Raw genomic sequence first — 24,365 nt, 5'->3', positions numbered from 1 at the left:
TAAAAAATGTCCATCCATTTTATCTTTTTACAGTAAGGGGGCTCTTACAAATATATAGGAAGTTAGAAAGAGGCCAGGTCTGGTCTAAGAACAGAGAAATGTCAATGAAAAGTGTAGCAGCATCTCTTTCCTATTCTCTTCACAGGTGTTATATCTGTCCACTTGTGCAACCAACTTCATTTCCACTTGAATTTTATCAACCTTCTGCTGGCCTCTCGAAGTGATAGCATACACCATCTGACATGAATTAGCCCCAGAGTGACTGATACTGCCTCACCCCAGGGAATTCATGTTCAGTGAAGTCACTGTTTTTTTTTATAGTCCTTCACTCTTTTTTCTCTGCTCTTTTCCTTTGCACCACTGCTTCTGGTCGGTTTTCTCCCCAAGTTTGTCCTTGTCACTCACCTGTCTGTGAGACATCAGGTTTTCCTTTTGCTTGACAGACAGGTGCTAGCAATGTCTGATGGAGTCATTTGCCACAAATGTACAAAACATGACTGATCAAAGAAATGTCATCTAAGGTGGTGGAGAATACTGGAGTGCTATGGTTGGAGAAGAGAGGTCCATTTCCATTAATCACAAGAACTGACAGATGGTCCCAGTTCTCATTTTCCTTCTCTCTATACTATGTCCCTCAGCTCATTAATGCTTTATATCCTCTACAGGTTGATTTATTTTCCACTTCAAGTTGGTGCTCACCACTGCTCGAAAAAAACAACCTGTGCATTTGAAAGTATTGCACCAATCATAAAATGAGTGATTAGAGCAGGAACATGATATGACGTAAACAATGAATGTGCAAACAAGTACATAAGCCCTTTTTACTGCACTTAATATTGAGACCTCTTGTTAAATAACATGCAAGGGTTGAGTTTCTTTATAACAGTGATTGGACTGTGCTTCATTTCCCATCCTGGAGTTAAAAACTAAGATACTGGCCAAATAAAATGCACAGTGATGACTATTGAAGGTCAGGCTGAGCTAGTTGCTTCACTTCTGATGTCTGCTGGTTTGACCAAATTAAATTGTGTTGACTTGTAATCATCATCATATAAAATGTTTTAAATTTAGATTAATGAAAATGATACGTTGCTGATTTCTGTCCATACATGGCCACTATTTAAGAGATCTTGAAATGATCGTCTGCACAGGTAGACAATTGATTTTCCCTTCAAAATACTTTTCAGCTGTGGTGCACACATTAGCCGTATCTGATCCTGGTCCAGTATTCACATACTGTCCATATCTCAGAGTAGCCAGTGGTTTCTAATGTGGAGGTGGTGGTAATCAGACAGCAACCTGTCTACTGCAAAGCTCTGTGTGATATCACCTGTCAATGTATTTGCATCACCTCACCAAATTTAACTTTAGCGTGGTGGTGACATCAAAGGAGTCACACCAATTGTATTATTGAATGCATTGCAACAAAGATGCGATTTACATGAAGAATAAGACTAATCTATTCAAAGACAATCATTTTGAAGCTCTGTTCACATGATGTTAACGCTTCAGAGGATCATACCATGCCAATCATGGATTATCTGAGGTTCCAAAAGACTTTGAATGTTGGTAAAAACTAGTAGGCAGGCAGAGGTGTGTCAAATCATGGGAGGTAAACAACAGATGCAGTGGGAAAAAGGCAACCTAATCCTCTGAATGAGAAATAGAATTAAGAATTATTTTAGGGGATTAATAGAAAATAAAAATGGAAATCTTATATCAGACAAACTCTGCCAGGTGAATATTCTGCATTGGTTTATAGTTTGTGATAATCATGACGGTCATATGTTTATATTATATTATATTATACTATATTATATTATATTATATTGTTTTTATTAATCTTTACCTAATTTATTTATTATCATTTTCTTAATGCAAAAGCAAACTGTCAGTACTGATTGGTCCTGTCTGGATGATATTTTCATGTGTTTGTGTGCTATACATCTGCTGCAGTAAGCAAGTAAGCAAGTAAGTGAAGTTTATTTGTATAGTACTTTTCACAGACACTAAATCAAAGTGTTTTACATTAATGAAAAATACACTATTAAAGGCAATATTAAAAAGTCACATTGACAACAAACAGCGCAGGGCTGACAAGTTGAAATCACAGCAACAACAAACAAATGACACATAAGAGACAGAGACACATAAGCAAGTACAAAAGTTCCAAAAACAAAGCAATAAATAAAGTGGAGTAACTATTCACACAGGCTAATCAAAAGCCTGTCTGAATAAAAACATTTTCAGCTCTTTCATGAAGATGTCACAGGAGTCTAGGGATTGCAGCGATAAGGGGAGAGCATTCCATAGATTGGGTGCAACAGCTTGAAAAGCATGGTCACCTCGGGTTTTATAGCAGGTTTGAGGGACAACTAGTCATTTTTGTTGAGCAAATCTAAGAGCCCAATTGGGCGTATAAGGGAGGAGCAGATCAAAAATATACTGTGGTGTTTGACAAGGCTCTATAGGTTAGTACCAATATTTTAAATATTGCAAAACTTAATTAGGAGCTAGTGCAGAGAGGATAAAATTGGTGTGATCTCTTGATATGTGATCTCTTGTTATTTCTAGTTAAAAGCCGAGCAGCTGCATTTTGGACAGTTTAGAGATGATTCAGAGAAGTTTGATTTAAAAAGGTAAAAAGAGCTTTCCAATCATCTAAATTAGAAGAAATAAAAGCATATTCATTCTAAAAAAGTCATCATCTATGATAGATTCTGTAATTATACTCCATTACTGTACTACACCATTCATGACATACCAACTAATCATGAAATATTGTGTCGTTTTGAAGTGGAAACTCATATATTTATATATTTATTTTGTTTTGTTTTTTAATAATTAGACATAAGATGAAAATTTGGGGTTTTCAAATTTGTACTGATTCAACTGATGATGTGACATCCTTTCAGATTCCTCAGCTCTTCAAAATGGGGAAACCCATGGAAAATGAGTGTATACTTGTTTTGGAACATTCTTAAGCTCTGGGCAGAGAATTTTTTTCAAAAGAAGGAGAATACAGCAGATCTCAGGTCTCCTAAGACTACGAAGAGACATAAAGTTGAGCAGCCATGAAGTGATCATTTGCCCCCTGTATATTTAAAAGAGCCCAGGTTCCTGGAGACACAGAGGATGAAAGAAATCAATACACGACACGACACTCAAGATCCAACATAAACACCTCAACCGCAGGCCAGCACCCAGAGTCTGCTGTGACCCTGAAATGACCATATTCCATTATTGTTCCCTCATCTCCATTGAGAGGATAAGACCCACACAAAATTGATTGTGTCTCCACAAAGTAGAGATAGTCATTGATTTTTCCCTCTCCTTTCAAAAGAAAAGGAAAGCTTTGTTCAGCTGACAGATACGTCTTCCTTTTCACCCACAGGGAAGATACCCAAAAGCATTCTGGGGAGAAGTAGTGTTATGCTTGATCACCTAGCTCATGCTTGAGCCAGAACAGAAAAAAGCATAGTCCCAAGTAATAGTACTGTTCTTGATGAATGCAGAAGAGTGGATCAACTCTGACATCAGTGCTGCAATATTCACAGACTGGTAGGCCTTCTTTCTCCCCAGTGTTTTGATTTTGATCTCTGACTACTCCTGATGAGGGAGTACGGTGTCATGGCGTCTTTTATCTCTCACTATCTCCAGAGAGAGGAGCCAATAGGTGAGATGCAGCTAGGCCCCTGTGAAGAGCTGATCACAGGTCCAGTGATATTATCTGGGGTCAGGGGTAAAGAATCAACGATTCTCGTTCCTTCTGCTGGTCTCTCTCTCTGATTCTCACTCACGCCCTCGTGGGAACCAGGAGCTTGAAACTGATCAATTGCCGGCAAATAGCTTTATTGACATAGCAAATGTAACATCTGCATTGATGAGGCTGTTTGGACAAATAGTTGGCATGGTGATGTAGCAATGGTGGTGGTGTCTCAGATACATAAGACCAATCAGTGGAAATGAGTTTATCAGTTTTTTCATCATGTCAGATTTCAGAATTCAGGTTAAGATCATGTAAAGTTAAATAGGGCTTCACTAATTGTATTCACCCCCAGTTGCTATTTGATTAGAACATACAGTATTTACAGTAGTTATTTTTCTTCTGTAAGTAGTTGACTATCATAATAGATCTGAATTTGTATTGAAAATTACAGTGTTCTCACAGTGAGTAGACAAAGTACCTGACTGAACATAACATACAAGAAAAGTGAAGTGATTTAGCTCCTTCAGATAATTTATAGTGTGAAACAATGTTGTTCGGAGAGCAGTGAGGGTGCCCGAGCTACATTTGAGATGTGTTTTGTTATGAGCATATGTCTTATTCAAGAGGCAAGAAGCATTCGGCTGACAGACACTCAGAGCTGTGATCAGCTGCTCTACTGTGTCCATTAGCACCTTCCTCTATGCATTCCCTCCTGACTCTCACTGCCCCACTGACTCTGGCACAAAAAAATCTAATTACATACTGTCATCTAAACTGATTTCTTTTTTTTTTTTATTTAACAGACAAATAACCATCATGTAATTGATTTCTGATTTTGTGATGGTGTAACCATTTTCCTCAAATAATAGCAGTTGGCATTGTCTTACAGGATCATATTTCACACAGCACATAGACACAGCAACATGGTGTGAAGCTTAACGCATCTCTTTGAATGTCATTCAGAAGTTCTTTTTAACACATTTACCTGCCCCTCCCTGTCGTGTGACCAATTAACTAATTCAATGTAAAAACTATTTTGTGGCCATAATGCTGTGTAAAGCCCCAGGGCATGCTGGAAGAAAACAGATTAGCACATTAGCATTGCAGGGATTGAACGGGGACTTCTGGCTCTGCCTCAGGCTCTCCTGGCTATTAAAGCAGCTGCTGCTCACTGACATCAGCAGACAATTATCCAGCTCATGTTGCCTGAAATACAAAGATTTTAATATCAAAAACACTCTCTCTGTTTTTTTTTCATGTTTGTCACAATTCCTGCCACAGTTCTGTGTCTCCTTACCTGTTGCCACTTCCTCGGTCGCTCTCTCCCTCTCTCTCCCTGTGTGTATGATTTTGTGAGTGGAGACAGGTGTGCTGGAGTCAGAGCAGAGCCCCGCCAGCTGCAACCCGTTCTATAATCAAGACCTCTACTTGTACTCAGCTCTGCCAGATCCACACTGCCAGATTGTAGCCTCTGCACTAGTCAGTCTATGTGTCAAGCCATTTCTCCTGCTTTTGTCATGTTACTTTGATGTTGCCTGTTTTCCTAGTCTAACTCTGTCTCCTGTTCCATGCAGTCCTGTCTGCTCTGTCTCCGGTCTCTGTCTCCTGTTCCTCATCTTGTCCCTGCAGTCCCTTCTGCTCTGTCTCCAGTCCCTCGTGACAGCCCTGCTTCCCTGCTATTAATCCACATTCCTCCCAGCTTCCAGCTCAAGCCTCAGTCCCAGCTGATAGAAAGTCACTTTTAACCCTTTTCCTCCCAGGCCCACCATTCCAACCTCCTGTGTTTCTTCAGAGTCTCCCAACTCCTCCCTGGAGCAGTCAAGCAGTTTGTCAGCTAGCTCCAATCCTGTGTCTTGTGTGACTATCCTCCAGTTTGGGTGTATCCAGCTTGCTAGCCATCAACCTGTCTCCCAGTCTGCGAGCTTTGGGCCTGCTGAGCCACCAGTCCCTGTCTCCTGTTCCCTGCAGTCCCGTCTGCTCTGTCTCCAGTCCCTGTCTCCTGTTTCTTGTCTCGTCAGCCCTGCTTCCCTGCCCAACTTCCAGCCCAAGCCCCAGCCCCAGTTTCCCAGCTACAAGTCCAAGCTTCCCCAAGCCTGCATCCCATTTCTCCCCTCCTGGTAATAAATACCTTGTCCAACTATGTCCCTGTCTCTTTGCTTCTGAGTGTCTGCACTTGCACTCACCTGCTCTGCCCCCACATAACAATGTTAATATGGAACTGTACATTTAATGCACAAGATCCAGCAAGCCAGAAACGCTGAAAATGAGCCCCCCAGCATGAGGGAACTGTCCACTTTACCCCACCAGTTCCTGATGAAACTCCTGTTGTACTGCTTTCAACACTGCTGACTACCGTCTCATTCCAGAGTTGTGAGAATTAAGAGACTTCAGTGCGTTGTTCTCTCTCTGTGCCCTCTGGGCTTTTATGCAGCCACAAATGAGAACCCACAAATACACTACATCAGCACTCCTGTCTCTCTCTCTCTCTCCAGGGATATTGACCCTGCCAGTTCAGTTCTACTTGGCTGCGCACTGCAGAGATGTTGGACTGTCAGTGGAAATATACGGTCCTTGTCTGGAACCCAGGTGTACTGAGGCAAACTGTTAAATTTGGTCATTACTCTTGTAATAGTGCCTTTATGTTTTGTTCGCAAGGGTCATGTGTGCAACCGCCCCAGCAGGTCTTTTTTGAAAGCTCTGCAGACAGAGACATAGACATCAGTTGTCAGAAGGATCATGTTAAAAAAGCTTCCTATGTCCATGGATAAGAATAATGGTGAATATCAGGCAGATGTTTTGTCCTGTGTGTGTGTGTGTGTGTGTGTGTGTGTGTGTGTGTGTGTGTAGTCCAGGTATTCCTCACATTGTGTGGATGTAAATCTGTTTACACAGTCATGTTGTGGAGACTCGTCTCCCTAATTTGAATCATTAACTTTAGGGTGAAGACTTGGTTTAAAGTTAAAGTAAGATTAGGCTATGTTAGGGTTAGGCAAGTAGTGGTTATGGTTAGGGTTAGGATAAGTCTCCAGGAAATTAATCTGAGTCAATGTAATGTCCTCTGAACTGATGGAAACACGAGTGTGTGTGTGTGTGTGTGTGTCTGTGTCTGTGTGTGTGTGTGTGTGTGTATTTTTTACATGTAACAACATACGCACGCATGTGTTGATTTGTGTGTGCCGACAGGGCTGGAGGCCGGGCCAGGGGGAGGAGACGGCAATTCTAACGGCTTTTTGATGTAGATAAATGGCTTACAGATGGCCGACTCAATATATTCAAATGAGATATAAAAATAGGAGGGGCTGTCAATAAGGGGATGGTTCCAGTTGTAGCATCATGTGACAAGAATGCATTGATCAGTCTATAAGCCAGACACATTTTCAGCTACATTTTCAGAACATATTCAATTAAATGTCTATGAGTGATTTGGAAAGCAGGTCAGTTTCGAATCCAACAATGTTATTTTAAAACTTAGTCAGATCTTGAAATAAATTGCTGTAATAAGTGTAATAAGATTGAAATTCAGCATTTAAATATTTATTATTTCATGCCAATTGTATCTTCTTAGAGAGTCAAATTAATACTTTAAGAAAAATGATGGCACTTCTAAAATATTAATTTGTAAAGTCGTACTGCTGATATAAACAAAAAGATAAACAACAAAAGCTTAATTCATGCTATAATTAGCATTTTTGTGTCAACAGTTGCACTGTATGAAATTAATACAAAACATGAATATACAAATGAATATAAAACCATCAAATAACAAAGGGTAATGCTCCATTGAAAACAGCCTTTGGTGGCAGTATTACAACTCTCTAAGATCCAGCAGCAGTCAAGGCAGTTTATGACTGAAGAGATAATCCTCTTAATTCAGTCATCTCAGTCTGCAGACAATATCCTGGAGGTAAGAGCTGCTAACACATTCCATACCATAATGTTCGATCAGTATAAATTGTATTTACCCAATTTTCACCTTTAACATTGGGCTGGAAAAGAAGCCCAAATGCGATTATGCACATGAAGAATTAATCCGGAGATGAGCACAGGGTAATGTATGGTAATTATCCAACAGGATATTCTTACATAGCGATTAGCATATCTGGGAGGCCAGACAGGGATGGGAGGGCAGTCTGAGAGGAAGGAAAGGACACAGCTGCTGATAAGAAGCCTGGTTTGTTTTTTTTTATGTTGATGAAAAATGTGGATAGTCTGGCTACAGGCATGTACTCACTCCCTTCTTTATGTTCCTCTCTATCTTATGTGCACATGCACAGCCTCAGATGAGAATGGACATGTGGATGCACACATACACACACACACACACACACACACACACACTCATACACATACACATACTATCAGGGAGAAGGGGGGAAACTGGATTTGAGAAAGAAACACTGCTCACAGCCCTACAGGGAAACGTGTATGTTTATGCTTATGCAATATAGTTTTATAGACAGTGCTTTGTATATTTGATTTAAATAACTTTATTGTAAATCAACAGGTGTATTGAAAACAGTTTGATAATCAGTAAGAAGTAATTCACAATGCATGGATTGTTATTTAATCTATGCAATTCCTGCAATGCATTCAATATAGTAAAAAAAGAGAGTTATGACAATGGTGATGTCAATTGTGACCATGTGATGCTTTGACTGAGTGTTAATTTGATTAAAGGCTCCCAGTCTTGATACTTACTCATGAAGATGTTATATTAAGTGTTGAATCTGAGTTTAGTTAGATTTACCCTCCTTCTATACCTGTATAAAACATCTTACAAACTGTGAAAAAAAAATCTTGTCTATATATTTTTCTATTGGTCAGTCTCTCCCTGTAAATCACTCTGTATGTATTTGCATTTCTTTCTAAAAGCATCGAAAGTGTAATTTTATGTGTATTCAGCCAGTACATGCTCTGTCACCACAGCTCTACGGTATAATTATAATCTTGGATTGGAGGTGTAAAGCGCCTATATTCCCCACACAACAGAGAAAAATGATACCATATCAAAGTATTGTCAAACACAGATTATCCATCCAACATAAAATTATCTTTTAGCAAATAAAATATGAAAATGTTCATGTCTGTTTCTATTGTTGATATCTATGCATCTCAAATCCTCCAGCATCTCCTAAAAGTTAGTAGTATTTATGAATTTTTGCCAACAATACAAACAGGTTTCAACCAACATTATCTTTTGTTTTTTTATGTTGGCCCTGTAACCCCATTGCACAAAGTGACCATGAGCCACTGTATCAATTCTTGGTTTGGTATTTAGGTGTAATCAGCCATGTAGGACACCAGCTTGCCAAGAAGCTGGGCCCTTTGTGAAACGCCCATCTGCTTTGTGCATTGGGACGAGCCCAGTCCCAAAGAGCTGCTGGAATGAAAGGGTGAGCATGAGAAGGCCCAGCTGAAAAGACAAGGGTGGGCGGCAGCATCAGGACACAGTCTGTCTGCGGCACTCCTGCAGTCCACTCTTATTCTAATGTTGCATCCATGACTCCCCTGCTTGCATACAACTCAGAGATCAGAGACTGACAGATGCACCGGGGGAAGCAGACCGGGATGTGTGTCTGACACACGCGTGCATCCTTTCATGCGTGTGGTGTCTGTGTCCCCCTCACTCCCCTCTCTGTTAAGCTGTTTGGCTAATATTTTCCTATTGACTCGCCAGTGTACATAATACACAGTCTCAGTGACCTCTTAGCGGGACATATCTGTGGGAGTGCAGATCAATTCATACAGTGCCCCCCTCCCCATCCCTCCTTGTTGTCAGTATTCAGCGGATGGACTGGGCAGCGTGGGAGCAGGTGATAAGCTGCTATAGGCCAGTCGAACCGTTCCACCAAGAGTCGTGACCCTACTGCAATAGGGCTGATTATACCTCACCCGGGTCTGCTAGGTCTGAAAATCAAGGGTCTTCACTCCAGCTGGAAAAATATCACCTCAGACTGAGATCACAGCAGCCACATTAATGAGTTTCATTTCAGACTATCTAATTTAGTTTCTTTTTCTTATCCTAATTCATCTTACCATTATTAGTATAATTATTAATTATTTATTATCATAAATGTGGGGTTTCAGCATGTTGATGTAACATACAGAGGCTGACTATCTATTTAACTTTTCTGTTGTGTATAAAAAGAATCCAACTATTTGTCTTCTGTGTTGAGAATGTGACTAAAATTTCACAATATCGCAGATATACAGAAATTGTTGACTATCCTGTACATTTAGAACTTTTATTCTAAATTGTTTGTTTGAAAAAAACAATTTCAAATGTTGTGAGGCAGGTGACCCGCATATGAGAGACTTGGCATGTGTTTGTGGAAGAGAGCTCTTTTCCTCGGGTAGGACGACCATATGCCCCCAAGCTCCAACAATCCCCCGTCTCCTGCCCCTCCACTTCCCCCAAACTTTACACACAAGCATGCTCCTTTCTGTCAACGCAGCCTGAGCCCCACCCCCGGCCCACTGTGCCTCCCCTTGCAAACACTCCTGATAACTGACGGCAGCTGCATTGATGAGCACAAAGCGTGGGCCAAGGCAGCTCAGCTGGCCTATCTTCCCACTTGACACTGGTTTGACCCCTGGCATGTGAGTCGTCCTCCCCAAAGGCTGCTCTGCCTATAGCCTAACACAGTCTGTCTCTGTATCTCCTCTCCCCACACTCACACACACACACACACACGCTGCTCCCAGGCAGGACACACACCCAGCAACGGGTGCATCCTCAGGTCAGCTGGGTCAATTAAATTCAAATTGAGGATAAATGATTTGTAAATCATGTACAGATAAGGAACTAATGCATAGAAGAGGGAGGAAACACTGCTGCTTTCCCTCTTGACAGTTGAGAATATTCACACTATGAGTTTTCCCCATGGATGCTTCATCAATATTTACTTGTTGACTTTCATCTACCGACTTATAGATAGCCTAACAGTGCCTCTCTGGTGCATGGATCCATATTTACCATCCTTCCACACATGCACACACTCATACACACTCCCATATGTGCACAAGCAGCATCAGTGGTGTATCCAGTATGAGTGAGCGTGAAAGGTTTGTGATAGCTCACCCCCCTAAGGGACCGATGACACCAAGGAAACTAAACAGAAGCTGATGGTGTGACAGAGCTGAGGAAGGGAAAGGGAGGAAGGGGGGGTGGGGGATCATCAGTCCCCTCTGCCATTCTGCTCCTTTACAACTTTACAAAATAGCCTTTTAATTTGCTGCAGTGTCTGGGGTGTCTGAATTGTGCCTACATCAATCACCATCATCACCAGAGCCGTGGGCACTCTGTCCCTTGGGCCCTCTCACTGAGCGGCCCCTCAGGCAGATCACTCTCTCTCTCTCTCTCTCTCTCTCTCCCCTGGCATGGGGTAGGTTTCCCATTCCGTCTCCCCTTTGCTCTGCCTATACTCTTCCTCACACCTCGCACTCACTCATGCAAACAACGCGATACTGCTTGAACCCCACCACTCGCCACTGCAATCGTTTTTACCAGCTCTCGATAATCTAAAAGTATTGCGCATGAAAACGACCGTCTTGCTGCTTCAGTGCAGCATTAATGAATCGGCAATGATTTTTAATAGTGTTCTGTGTTCTAACAGAAAAGACCCATGATCAGCAGGATTGAATTCTCTCTATCCACAATAGTTGTTTGATTATACACAAGGGAGTTTTTACATTAACTTAATATAGACTACTCTCTCTGGGAGGCTTTAAGACATACTGTAGTTTGGGAGAATTATCTCCACTCTCTCTGAATCACTATTGGTACAGCTGTCAGTGAAGACCATCAATAATATCAATTTATCAGTGTAGACTGATTAGGTTGCATAAAATACCTGATTTGATTGTGATATGATGTGTGAAGAAGCTACCTTTCTGGCGGAGTGTACATTTTGTGACTTTTAAACTTGACTTTTTGAACCTCAGCCCACCATATTCACCGCTGCTAATATCAAATGGGTAATAACCAGAATTGATTTTTTAAGCACAACATGCCCACACTGTATGACAGCCCCTCTATATCTCCCTTGCACTTCTGTGTTATGCTAATTCATTCAAGCACAGGTTGCTCAAAGATAATAGCTGTGTGTTGTATGCTGTGCGCCGTAAATGTCAAACCAAGCTGTCCCACTTCTCAGCTCTAAAAAAGTATGAAGGCTTTGATGTCAGTTGGCTCAGAGCAGAGAAGATGCAGGTGGTATGATCCTTTGCCAGAAGTGGATATTAACCTTTGCTCAACGCCAACTGCAGATGTGCTTTACCACATATACTTAGTTGCCGTTTATTAGGTCCACCTCATAAAAACTGGTGGAGTCTAATAAATCCCAGGTTAAGTTTTTAGAGATTTTGTTTCACTTTTTTGTTCATTTTGCATACTTTAGTTTTTAATGCTGTTACATTGTACTGCATTATACAGAGTTGTTTCTCATATTTTGTTCCAACACATTTGAGGGTAGACTAAATATTATAAACACCTCTCTGTATTATGCAATGCAAGTATGAAAATACATAGTTTTAGTCTTACTTTAATAGTAAAACTGGGCACAAATTGCATCATTGACTTTAAACTGATGAGATAGGATGGAGAAAAGAAGTGTGGCTGGCAATGAGTCTTCTTGATTGAACTTTTGCTTAGTGTATTCCTCATCCTAGTATTTTCCTAGTTAAGCAGTTATCATGGATATCCTGAAGTGAGATTGTGATTGAACAATGGACACTTCTGTTAAGCTGCATTCAACACATGGGGAGTAAAGACGATCCTGTTTCACAGTAGGGAGCTCTGTGAGCTGCCAAATACATTATGTTTGTCATGTTATGTTATGTGTTGCCAGGTATTTTCATCCTGTCTATAACTTTCCCATTCCACCACTGCCTAATCAGCTTTAATTGACCTTAATTAGCATCTAGTAATTAATTTTGTTTTCTACAAATTATTTGTATGAATGGTCCCAGTGGGTGGGCCGTTCATCTCGTTAGGGCCAATTAGCTACAATTAACAAACACTAATGACATGCTTTTTTTTTCATTCCAAAACAAACAGTGCGCACCCTGCCAGATTCCAGTGCTGCACAGAGACCTCTTGTGTGTTGGAGTGGAGCTGGGGGCCAGCTCACTGGGCCAGGCTTCTAATCAACACCTCTCATGGAGAAACACAAACACAGAAGGAGACACTTGTCCAAACAACTCACACTTAGTATACCAGGGAGATAATTACTCTCCCCCTCTGGTCTGTTCATTAACAGATCACAATAGATGTGAAAGAAGTCTTGAGCATTTATTCTAATTATTATTAGTAGTACTTCTACTTTCACATGTCACATGACAACACATTATAAATCTCAGGACAGACTTACAGTGACATTATGAGGCATTCTTCTTTATGCAGGATTTGTACACCATCATTTTTCAAAGTTTACATAAAGGGATGCAAGCAGCACAGGTGGGTGTGAATGAAGGATTTAAAACCATACATGTAGCCTCTTGGGTATATTTACAGTGGCAATGTGATTAAATTCTACCTTTTTTGGCAATTGTGACTGACAGTATAAAAGTTTACTCTTAAATAATTCACCAAAACATGCAAGGTGCAAGGTTGCATATATTATTTTGGCCACAGGTTACCTTGTTTTTTGCTCATACTATCATGCTGTTTTATTTATTTAAGTACTGAAAGCATTCATGAGTGCATCAAGGTGCTGTCCATGGTGCTTAAAGAATAATCTCAGAGTAACCATCCTCAGACTTGTGGCACATTGTCAAAATATACTTCAGGATATGCGAGCCCACTGGCAATTTAGAGTTTAGAAGAGCTCATTTTTATCTAATACAATGATCTTAAAATTGTTATGAGTTTGGGTTATGGGTTTTACTTTAATAAAAACCGTATGCTTGGGTCTTTGATTGCAGTATCCTCAGTTTTGCAATTTTCTCCTGTTAACAAACAAACTGAACAACTGAACCAAAAATTGATTATCATGTTTCCTTTCAAAAGGGAAATTAATCTTTTTTTATATATTTGAATATTCAATATTCATTTCTGAGATTTAGGATCACGTTTAGATAGATTACCCTTTTCCATATCTTTATTTGTTTGACTGATTGATTTTAATTAATTGGTTGATTTGTTTTGGTAACTGCTTAATATAAACTGCTATAAATAAACATTAGAAAGAGATAGGCGGAGACATGGAGACACATGGGCAACCAACAACTATACTCTTTTTATTTCACCCATTCTTTTTTTATATACCCTAAAAATCAGCTGTCAAATAAATAAATTGACAATACATTTCTAAGCTGAATACTATTAGCTAAACCCATAATAAAACAAACAAACAAACAAACAAAAAAAGAATGCATCTCCTTCGCTCAAGTTCAATTTTATAGTGTCGGAAGCTTCGATATCAGGGACTCACAGAGCTGGGAGCCTGTATGGGAAACGCGCTATCTCCGTCACCAGTGCACCAGCAGAGTGAGATAACATCTATAAGAGAGGCAGCCTATCGCTAGAGATTATAACCATTAGTGATCCTTGTCCTTTCAAACAAAATGAAGAATAATGCTGGGACACAACATTAATCTGTGTGGAAGGCTTCAACACGTCCACGGGTCCTCTTCCTCTCCATACTGCAGGGTTAGGCCTGTACTGACATTTGTCATCTGCCACTCTATTCTCTCAGAAAACCCAGCTTTTCGCAAATATATATGATGATTTATTCATATGATGTCATCATCGGCCCTCAGTAGTTTATCCTTGATACTGGCAAGCTGATCCGGCATAAAGAAAAAAAAAAGAAAATTGTAATGATGTTATAGGGTGGAAGATTAATTATATTTAATAGTTTCTCAAACTTTCTCAAACTTCCCATGGTTTATTTTTTAAATTATCTAATTTAACTCAAATTTGCATTAATGTCTCTTTATGCAAAGTTCTTCTTTCTCTTTTTACAACGTCCTTCACAGACAGATTTTTTTTTTTAATTTTGAGGTTGAAAACTTTGTGAGTCCAGCTCAGTTTTAATTCATGGCACTTATGCGTTTTATTTAATTTTATAATCCTGATATTTTTTGCTTTCCTTTGCACAATGCTGAGGTGCATGTGGTGGAGTGAAATGAAAAAGGCTGCTCATAGGTTTTTTCCTGGAGCTGACGTCACAGATTTCTTAATAGGCAATTGGCTGCGCTTTAAGAGGTGCGATCATTACAACGCTTCTCTCAGCCTGAGATCACATCAGAGGAAAAAATGGGACACTAATGACAAGGTTGAGCGCGCCGACAACATTTCGTCGTTATTTTTTCTCTACTTAAGACACCGCTCAGGATATATCGGGCAGCAGTGAGTTGGTGTAATAGTCACTAATGGGTATTATTTTCTGAGCTTACCCATAAAATCGCGCATATCGGATCATCTTGATGGGCCCGTTAGGTTCTCCAGTCAATAATTTTGTTTCAGAAATGCTGTCTGCCAATTTCTTTCAACAGTTGACCTGTTGTTCGGAGCTGTTGGCCAGATGTGGATTGTTGTCCTCTGGAACAGAAGAGCTGCATTTAATCTCACGGATGATGTTATAATTATTCAGGTTCTTTTGGATACATTTGATTTCCTGGATCATACAAGAACATTCGAGCAAGTCAACACCGAGGTGACCGGGACATTGGAGGGAAAAACAAACAGAGTAGCTATACTGTATATTCCTCTCACTGGGCTGGGAATAACTCCAGACAATGCTTCAGTGTGCCAGCTGCGAAAAGCCTATTCTTGATAGGTTCTTGCTCAAAGTTTTGGACAGACCATGGCACATCAAATGTGTCCAGTGCTGCGAATGTAAATGCAGTTTGACAGACAAGTGTTTTTCACGAGAAGGGAAACTGTACTGTAAGAATGACTTCTTTCGGTAAGCATCCAACGTGTTTGCAGTTTGGTATTAATTTAGAAGGGGGTAAAAGAGGAAAATACAAATGTTGTCACAATTAAATATTTATTGAGCCAATAAAAAGCAGAGGATGGAAAATATGGAGTTTGAAAATCCAAGGTGAGGTAGAAAAACAGAAAAACAAATGTGAATGTTAAAAAATATGGATTGTGGTTCCACCAAACTTTGATGGGGACTATATTAAAACTGCTGGACTTCTGCTATGCTGCATATGTGCGAATGTAGTTTCTTTTTTTTTTTCGAGAATCAAAAGAAAATCTGAAAAATGTGACAAAGTTTATTTACAATCTATTCAAAAAACAACATGAAAGCATGGTATAAGCAAAAACGTCGTTTTTTATATTACAGTAAAGCAGCTGCAGCTACACTGCTAGGATTAACCCTAATTGCACGTGTGATAGATATGCTGGGTTTGCACTCATAATGAGATTAAATGAAACTATTTATATTGTATATTATATTGTTTTTTTCATGTTCTATGTAATTACATTGTAATTAAAGGAGGGCTATAGATTATCTAGCCTACTAACATTTAGTTTGATCATGAAAGTTGAACTAGAGTTATAATAACGGTTAATAGCAGTTCCTGGTTTCATATGTTAAAAAGTTCTGCTGGATTGTATTTGTATTATACCCATAAGAAATTCACTAAACATAAGTCCAAAAATATATGGGAAATTATTATTTTTATTCTGACTGTTGCTTCTCCTTCTTGAACAGGAGATTTGGGACCAAGTGTGGAGGTTGCGCCCAGGGGATTTTACCCAGTGATCTCGTCCGCAGAGCCAAGAGCAAAGTGTTTCACCTGAACTGTTTCACCTGTGTGATGTGCAACAAGCAGCTGTCCACCGGAGAGGAACTGTACATCCTGGATGAATTCAAGTTCGTTTGTAAAGAGGACTATCAAAACAACAACGGGAAGGACACCATCCTGCTTTCAGGTGATTTCATTTTAACAGAGACCATGAAGACAATGGACATGTGTTCAGTGTCAAAAAAGGGGAAACATGCTCTTTAGATTTTCTATTCAAATTATTTATTAGTAATTATTATTTTTTGATTTTTAGTTTTAATAATTCCCTAACAGGCATGTTTTTATAGTCCAAATAATAGTTTAAAATTCTTTTAGCGTTTAGAAAATTAATTGTGAAGACATAAATCTACTGCTGTATTTATAACTCATATATTTGTTTTTTCACGCGGGTTTTGCAGGTATGATTGAGATTCTCAGATGCTGAAGCGTAAATATATGTTGTGCTAATATACAGCATATCTTTCTCTCAGTCACTACATGCAGCGACCCCAGTCTGTCTCCAGACTCCCAGGACCCGCAGGACGACGGGAAGGACTCTGAAACTGGACATTTGTCTGACAAAGACGTGTGCAACAACGAGAATGACGAGCAGAGCGCCGTCGGGAAGAGACGCGGGCCTCGGACCACCATAAAAGCCAAACAGCTGGAGACCCTGAAAGCGGCTTTCACGGCCACACCGAAACCCACCAGACACATCCGAGAGCAGCTTTCACGGGAGACCGGCCTCAGCATGAGAGTCATCCAGGTACTGTGGAAGGCAAATAGGCCCTATATTCATTATAGGACACCACCACGATGACTTCAGTCAAACAGGTTACACAGTTTCACAAGAACGCACAAGAAAGGAAATAAACTGGGAGCGTAATCGCTGCCAAAACGCCTGAACATAAGTGAAAGCAATTGTAGCTCTTGGCTCTTATCATTTTTTCCTCAAGGAGTTTGTCCTTAATGTTTTGCAGATTTTCTTTCCAGATAGGCTTTCCAAACCAATTTCTGGGGTTTGTTTCCTTAATCTGTACTCCCATCGCGCTCCTAAACCCCTTAAAAGCAGGACTCACTTGGCACTGATGTCCATGTACATTTTAAAAAGCTCCCTTTTTCCTTTCCCTTGGGGGCGGAGAGGGGGGGTAGATGCATTGTTTTTGACTTAAAAATGTTTTGCAAGCGAATTGTGTTTCACGGGGCTAAACAAACACCATTTCACGTGCCAAAGAACTGATTTTACGCATTTACAAAATCTTTATTCCAAACAGCTTATTAATATTTTTGACCTGAACCATTTCCATTTTTGTCGCAGAATTTACAGTGATTGTATAGTTCATCGCATTTTTATCTTCAAGAAATCTAAATATCATCATTTTGATCTTAAAGTAATCTAAATATTGTCAAATAGGCCAGCTTGCTGTGATACTTTAATGGCCTTGCGAGGCATAGACATATATTAACAGGATGGCGTTTCTTCTTTGTGTCATCCATGCTGCTCCTTTTGTTGACTTTGCTTTTTTTTTCTCATTTTGTCCTTAAGGTTTGGTTTCAAAATCGGAGGTCTAAAGAGAGACGCATGAAACAGCTGAGCGCGCTGAGCGCCCGGAGACACGTGTTCTTCCGCAGCCCGAGGAGGATGAGAGCGCTGGGAGAGAGAGTAGAGACAGGAGAGATTGGCCACTTCTCTTATTATGGAGGTGAGCTATGTGCTGGGATTTCGGATTTATAACTTTCTTGATATTTACTCTTGAGGGTCCTTTAATGAACAGATTAGAATATTAATAAATATTAAGGTTGATTTGTTCACTATCATTCATGTATTTTTTTTGTTAATATATTTTGCTAATTTTCTGATATTCTGTATCTTTCACTAACCCAGATTTTTATTTTTATTTTAACAAACGCAGATTATCCTGGTGAATACTATGGCTCAGGAGGGAATTATGAATACTTCCAAGGCCCACCTTCATCCCAGGCTCAGACACCAGCAGACTTGGGCTTTGTGCCCTCCTCTGTCCCCGCTGGTACCCCATTAGGAGCCCTGGATCACCACCATCCAGGGCACCACTGTCCTGGCGAGGTGCAGTGTTTCTCTGACACAGTATCTCACCATCCTGCGGACTCACCTAGTCCAGAGCCTAATGGACCAGGCTCAATGCACAGCATCTCCAGTGAGATGTGTGGCCCCAGCACACCCTTCACCACTTTGTCTCTCAGTGACAATGGATACACCAACCAGCTGTCACAACCCTCCTCAGACATGAGCGAAGGCACTGTGTGGTAACGCAGCTGACACTGAACTACAGTACAAGGCACACTTGGATTTTGAAGGCAAATCAATGCTTTTTTTTGTTTGTTTTTTAAATGTACACTTATTTATTTATTTATTTATCTATTTATATATTTATTTGCTTTTCTGTTAAGCTCTCTTTAACTATTTATAAATCTCTATATTTGTACAGTATGTCGGTATAATTGTTTATTGTCTTGCCAATCAATAGATTGTTTTAAATAATCCATGTGAATTTGACTCATTAATACATTCTCAATGCTGGGCCTCATTGATCAAGCAATAAACATTTACACGTGTGGGCTGCAGAAAGTGTTTTCTAGCGCATACAAAAAAAACCCTTTTCTGTCACATATTTATTTGACATAACTGTGTTTAAAAGGTTAATGCGAGGTGTCATGCTAGCGTTTTTTTTTTTGTCACCTTTCAGTATTTTACACACACTGACAAACAGCACCCTCAAGATTCTGACATCTTATAACAGATTATGATTGTGACGTTCAATACATTTGACCAAAAACCTCTCTCAGGACTGTGGAAGCATTGTTTTTGTTTATTTCTATTTGTTAGGCATGTCCTTAATTATTTGATTGCCGACACAGGTTTGCCTTCTAAAGGATATCTTTATAAATCTGAAAATTTTATATGTAATAGAAATTGATTTGACCTCATATATATATATATATATATATAGAATAATGGACAATTGTACAGAACAGTCAACTGTTTACTTGAAGCTCCAGTATTCAGGGGTTTGAATATCAGCATTGTATATAAACTTCTTGATTCAGACCATTTAAATGCAAACAAACCAAACTTTTGTAGTTGTTCTATCTATGTGGTCGCTCACTGTGCTAGTTTGTATTATGTCCTCATTAAAAAAAGACAGAAAAATTCTAATAAACTGTTGCCAAATGAATAAACAGCAAAACTCCAGCTAGTGCTCAGTTGTGGGACACAGCAAGTGTTCTTGTTCTAATTCTCTGACAGTAAAAACCTGAACAGCCAAGACACAAACTGGTTTTGCCTTTTATGCATCAAAATGTCAAATAATTTACATTGATGGTCTCATATACTGCCAGCAGCAGCAATGTTTCACGACATACACTTGATTGTTCTATTCAAGACCAATGTTTACGACCATCCACTGTATAATAAAACACATATTGATCATTGTTATTTGTGTATCACTTTGGGAAAAAATACAACTTCTTCTTAAATATTCTTAAATATAAAAGGGACGGTGATTTGTTAAAGTACCTTTAATCTTTTGACATAATTTTCTAAACAGACCAAAATGATTATGTAAGACTAAATACGTACTGTATATCCAGATCAGTACACTATTTGATAGTGTTGTAACTTTCATGAACAACCTTATCTGTCATCCTGCTCTTGAAGCTTAAAAGTGGCTTACTTCATTAAGAAATATATATATATATATATATATATATTTACGTATAATTAGGCTAAACCTCACATACATATCTTACAAAGAACCATATAGAATGATTTGCACCTGCTGTTTTTGCCTGATAAAGATTATTCATAAGACACACTGTCAAATATCTGCTTCATTTTCACACGTATGCTGATAAAACTGACAGCGGCTTATCATTACTTGAAAAATGTATTCCCCATAATTTATTGTGTAGAGTGTTAATCAATTAGTTGATCAACAGAAAACTATTCTGATAATTCTCCAATTCTGGTTTTTCAAACATGGGCATTGGCTGCTTTTCTTTGCTATGTGTGACTGAAAACTTAATATTTTGGGGTTTTAGACTACAAAACAAGCAATTTGAAGACATCATCTTGGGCTTTAGGAAATTCTGATGGGTCTTTTTCACTATTGTACAAAATTATAGACCAAACAATTGTTCGCTTAATTGAGAAAATAATCAACAGATTAATCATTATGAAAATACTGTTGTATGGAGTTTTTGATTGTTTCAGACGAGAGAGAATTTCATACTCAGAAGAATATTTTGATGCTGTATTTCTGGGTTGAAAATGCTAAACTCTTCAGCACAACTGACATACAAAATTAAGACTTTTTTGTCAATCTGTAATAATTCTATTATTACAGATTGCTAGATGATAGCCCTTCATCCAGAACTAATATTGCAGACATCTTGATGACTTTTAAATGAAATTACATGGAGGGGTACCTACAGTGTTGGCTGATCAAGACGAGACATCTAGCCAGCAATCAATGAACTTTCAAATCCAAGAGCAATTGGTCAGCATTCTATGCAAAGTGTTAGTGTACTGTTGAGTTTATAAAGCGGCACTGCATGGCTGATGTCTACTCAGTACTGTGAGGAAACATACAGCAAGACAAGAAGCTAAAAACCCAAATTTCAGTTGTACTTGATGTAGTCTAGACTCAAAATTTCTTACCTTTTTTTCCTTCTTGGCTTATCCAAATCACTTCAGTGTAATGTCTTTCAAATACTAAGAGCAAACAAAAACAAGCAAAGTCTATTAAAAAAACAACATTTAGAGAAACAAATTGCGTAAATGAAAAGTTATCAATGCATATACTGTATGTGTATTTAACTATACATATGGCTTCATCATCCATTTGGGAGTTGTCCATTTGCTGGGTATTTTGTGGACAATTTAGGAAGTGCTTCTGCAGGGGCAAATAATAAGCTTGTCTGAAATGACAGCTAAGCCATAGCCAAGAGGCTGATGGCAAGGTGAATATTTTAGAGTCAGGGAAAGGTGAGAGCAGCACAAAGACAGGACACGACAAACGCTGAATATTGAACCACTGAGCAGTGAAGCAGGATGCTGAAGGAGCAGATCAGTAGAGCTGTTTGGGGGAAGGGCAGGAGAGAAAAGGAGCCTAAAGGGTCACAAACTATAAACTCCAGAAAAATGCAGGTTTGGATCTGTAATTCCTCACATAGGTCTCTGCAGGGATGTTTTAAGATTTTAATCACAAAATATCATAAAATAACAATGAAATCAAATTTGAGATATCTGTTTCTCATGTAAATGTAAAGTCACACTAACTGGAAGTCAGTATCTGGAAGTCATGTTGAAGATTTCCTCCATGGTTTTGTTTTACTGGTTATGTTAGACGATGTAAGTACATATGAAGGCTGTACGATAGTTAGTTAACATCCTAAAGTAACCGTCACTTCTTATCATGACTTTACATTAAAAATGTTAAATCAAGCAGCAACCGTGCCCTGGGTGGTTAGAGCAAACCCAATATGTGGAGGCATTGTCACTGCTTTTTAATTTGATTCTGTGCATTGTTCTTTCTGTTGCCAGCTGTGGTGAATAGTTGATGTATTCTCACTTATGAAACTCCTTCGTTGTCACATATTTGTCCACATAATTGAATGTGCATGGAAAAGAGAAAATAGCACAAAGTTTGGTAGGAGCAGTCACAGTCATTTGAGTCAGAATGGTGATTAAATATATTACAATAATATTAAATAACATTGAAGGATGCCAAAAATGAACAAGTATAGAATTTGAAATAGGATATTTATATAACGACAAAAATGCATCTAATATTTTAAACTGTGTCATCTGTATTCTGTGAATTTAAGGCTATATGTCTAAAACCTCCATGTTTAAATGTTCCCCTCTCTGTTAGGAGATAATGTTATGCTGTTAATCAAACTAATCCCTGTTTATCTGAGCAAAATGCCTTGATTAAGAGAGAGATTTGCAAGTCAAACATGAGGCCAGCAAATCAATTTAAATCTAGCTGACAGTGATTATGGCGACTGTTAGACCATGTGCTGATTATTTGCACAATAAAGGTTATTTATCCTCTGAGGAGTGATTTGTATACAGCTTTGTTTTACTACAGAACTCATTTAACTGTTTCCGAAATCTAGAAATACTGGCCAATATAGCAAAGTTCAAACTTACATTCTCTTTAAATAACATCTTTTTAATCTTACATAAAATAAGGCCAAAAGTAATCATAATATAATGTTATAACACAATATTAATGTTATTAAATATAATTCAAAAATGAATAACAGAAGAAATTGTTCATTCTTTTAACTGAACAGTCAGAAGCATACTCAGACAATACTGGAATATGAGGGTACCTTCCAAGGTTTATCCTAATAACCATTAAATTTATTATAGTGCGATATGTGCAATATACTGTATATATAATGTACTGTATCTCAAAAGGAGAATACAGGTTACAACCCTACAGAGGTATTAATATCACAGTAAAGGCCTCACAGGAAGAGGTTAAATTCACAGTAATATAATATTGCAATATATCAGGAGTAAAGCCTAATTAGCTGCAGCCATAATCACCATGGAATGTGAATATACAGTATAATGACAAATAATGCCAATATTTGTATCCAGTCGGCTGGATGGCCACTTTTTGAGTACTATTGTGGACTGACGCTTGAATTGGCTGACAGCTACAGTCAAATGTTTGGACACACTTTCTCATTCAAGGAAATGGGAAGGTGTGTCCAAACTTTTGACTGGCACTGTACATGGTTAGATGCCTGCAGCTATTATCTTTTTTTGTTGTGGATGCAAAAAAAACAGCTCCTCAAAACAGGACATTGTTATTAGGTAGAGTCTGTTTTGATCATTTATGAAAAATAGTTTTTGTTTTTGTCAGGTCTAAATGTCATTTTGCTCAATTAGTTTGTAACAGTGAACATAATGAAACCTCTTTCCCTCAACATATTTTTTGTTTGATATATTGTTGAAGTTTATATATGGGCAGTGTTTGCACTGGACCAATATACTGCTAAGCAAATTCTGGATTTTGTGATTTAATAGTATGGGTTGTTTCTTTAAGTTGCTATAATCAATGTTTATTCTATTCTATTTCTATTTTGTATTTCTATTTTAGGGCTATATTATCAATGGATCAAATGACTATGTGTGATGTCAAAGGAGTTGCTTGTAGTGTTGAGACCCTATAGTTCCCCTCAGAGTTTCAGTGTCTTTCAGTCTATTGTTTTGGTTTTTGCGGCCTGAAACTTTACTTTTTTGGTCCACTCTCAGTGCTCTTATCACTTTCATGCACAGGCAGCTGTTATCAGCAAACAAGCTCTGATGAGTGTATCTAAACATTGTATGCCATGTGGTGGAGACCAAAACAAAGCTAAAAGGAGAGTGAACATTGGATTTACATGCACCATTTGGACACAGAAAAATTAATGCATACTTTGCCTTTGAAAAAAAGAGGATGGTAGCCTGTGACCCATTCTCCTATAGTTGTGTAACTGCCTTATGAGCTCGATCTTGAATGTACAGTTGAACATTACAATTGTAGAAATATTACGGCTGAATAATACTTAATTGTAATTTGAGTTAGAAATCCTTTTTATTTTATGATCTAAATCTTATTTGAACTTAGATTTGGCCTTTTTGTCGTTGCTGTTTCTTTTTAGTCTCTTGGACAATCTGGCCCAATTTGCTAATTTGACTCTTTCTTCACTTTTTGCTCTAGGCTTGGTAGTCCATTTTCTGCATGAAAATCATTCACACATACAGTTTTATAACCAATGCCCACAGATTCCTCTGGCCACGGGCAATTAATACAGTTTTTCCCTTTTTTCCCTCCTTGTGCTGATCTCAAAGCTACGAGACATTGGCTTC

The 24,365-nt window shown here is 38.7% G+C and overlaps 1 protein-coding gene across 1 annotated transcript; it reads left to right on the top strand.

The window, feature by feature from the left end:
- Window positions 1–14,957: 14,957 nt before the first annotated feature.
- LOC122995684 (LIM/homeobox protein Lhx1-like) lies at window positions 14,958–18,824 on the top strand. Its single transcript, XM_044371016.1, has 5 exons — window positions 14,958–15,621; window positions 16,381–16,601; window positions 16,945–17,219; window positions 18,000–18,156; window positions 18,367–18,824. The coding sequence occupies exons 1-5, from the start codon at window positions 15,452–15,454 to the stop codon at window positions 18,741–18,743; spliced, it is 1,200 nt and encodes a 399-aa protein (XP_044226951.1). The 5' UTR covers window positions 14,958–15,451; the 3' UTR covers window positions 18,744–18,824.
- The last annotated feature ends 5,541 nt before the right edge of the window (window positions 18,825–24,365 follow it).

The sequence above is a fragment of the Thunnus albacares genome, chromosome 13 (assembly GCF_914725855.1).
Source record: "Thunnus albacares chromosome 13, fThuAlb1.1, whole genome shotgun sequence".
Classification (NCBI taxonomy): Eukaryota; Metazoa; Chordata; class Actinopteri; order Scombriformes; family Scombridae; genus Thunnus; species Thunnus albacares.
Note: the sequence above shows the minus strand (reverse complement) of the source record. Positions and strands in the feature narration are given on the sequence as shown.

What these genes read in the sequence shown, in the direction of transcription:
- LOC122995684 (XM_044371016.1), top strand. Translation starts at nt 15,452, where the DNA reads ATGCTTCAGTGTGCCAGCTGCGAAAAGCCTATTCTTGATAGGTTCTTG. An exon ending in TCAGCATGAGAGTCATCCAG is followed by an intron (nt 17,220 to 17,999) that starts GTACTGTGGAAG and finishes TTTGTCCTTAAG; the next exon opens with GTTTGGTTTCAAAATCGGAG. An exon ending in CCACTTCTCTTATTATGGAG is followed by an intron (nt 18,157 to 18,366) that starts GTGAGCTATGTG and finishes TAACAAACGCAG; the next exon opens with ATTATCCTGGTGAATACTAT.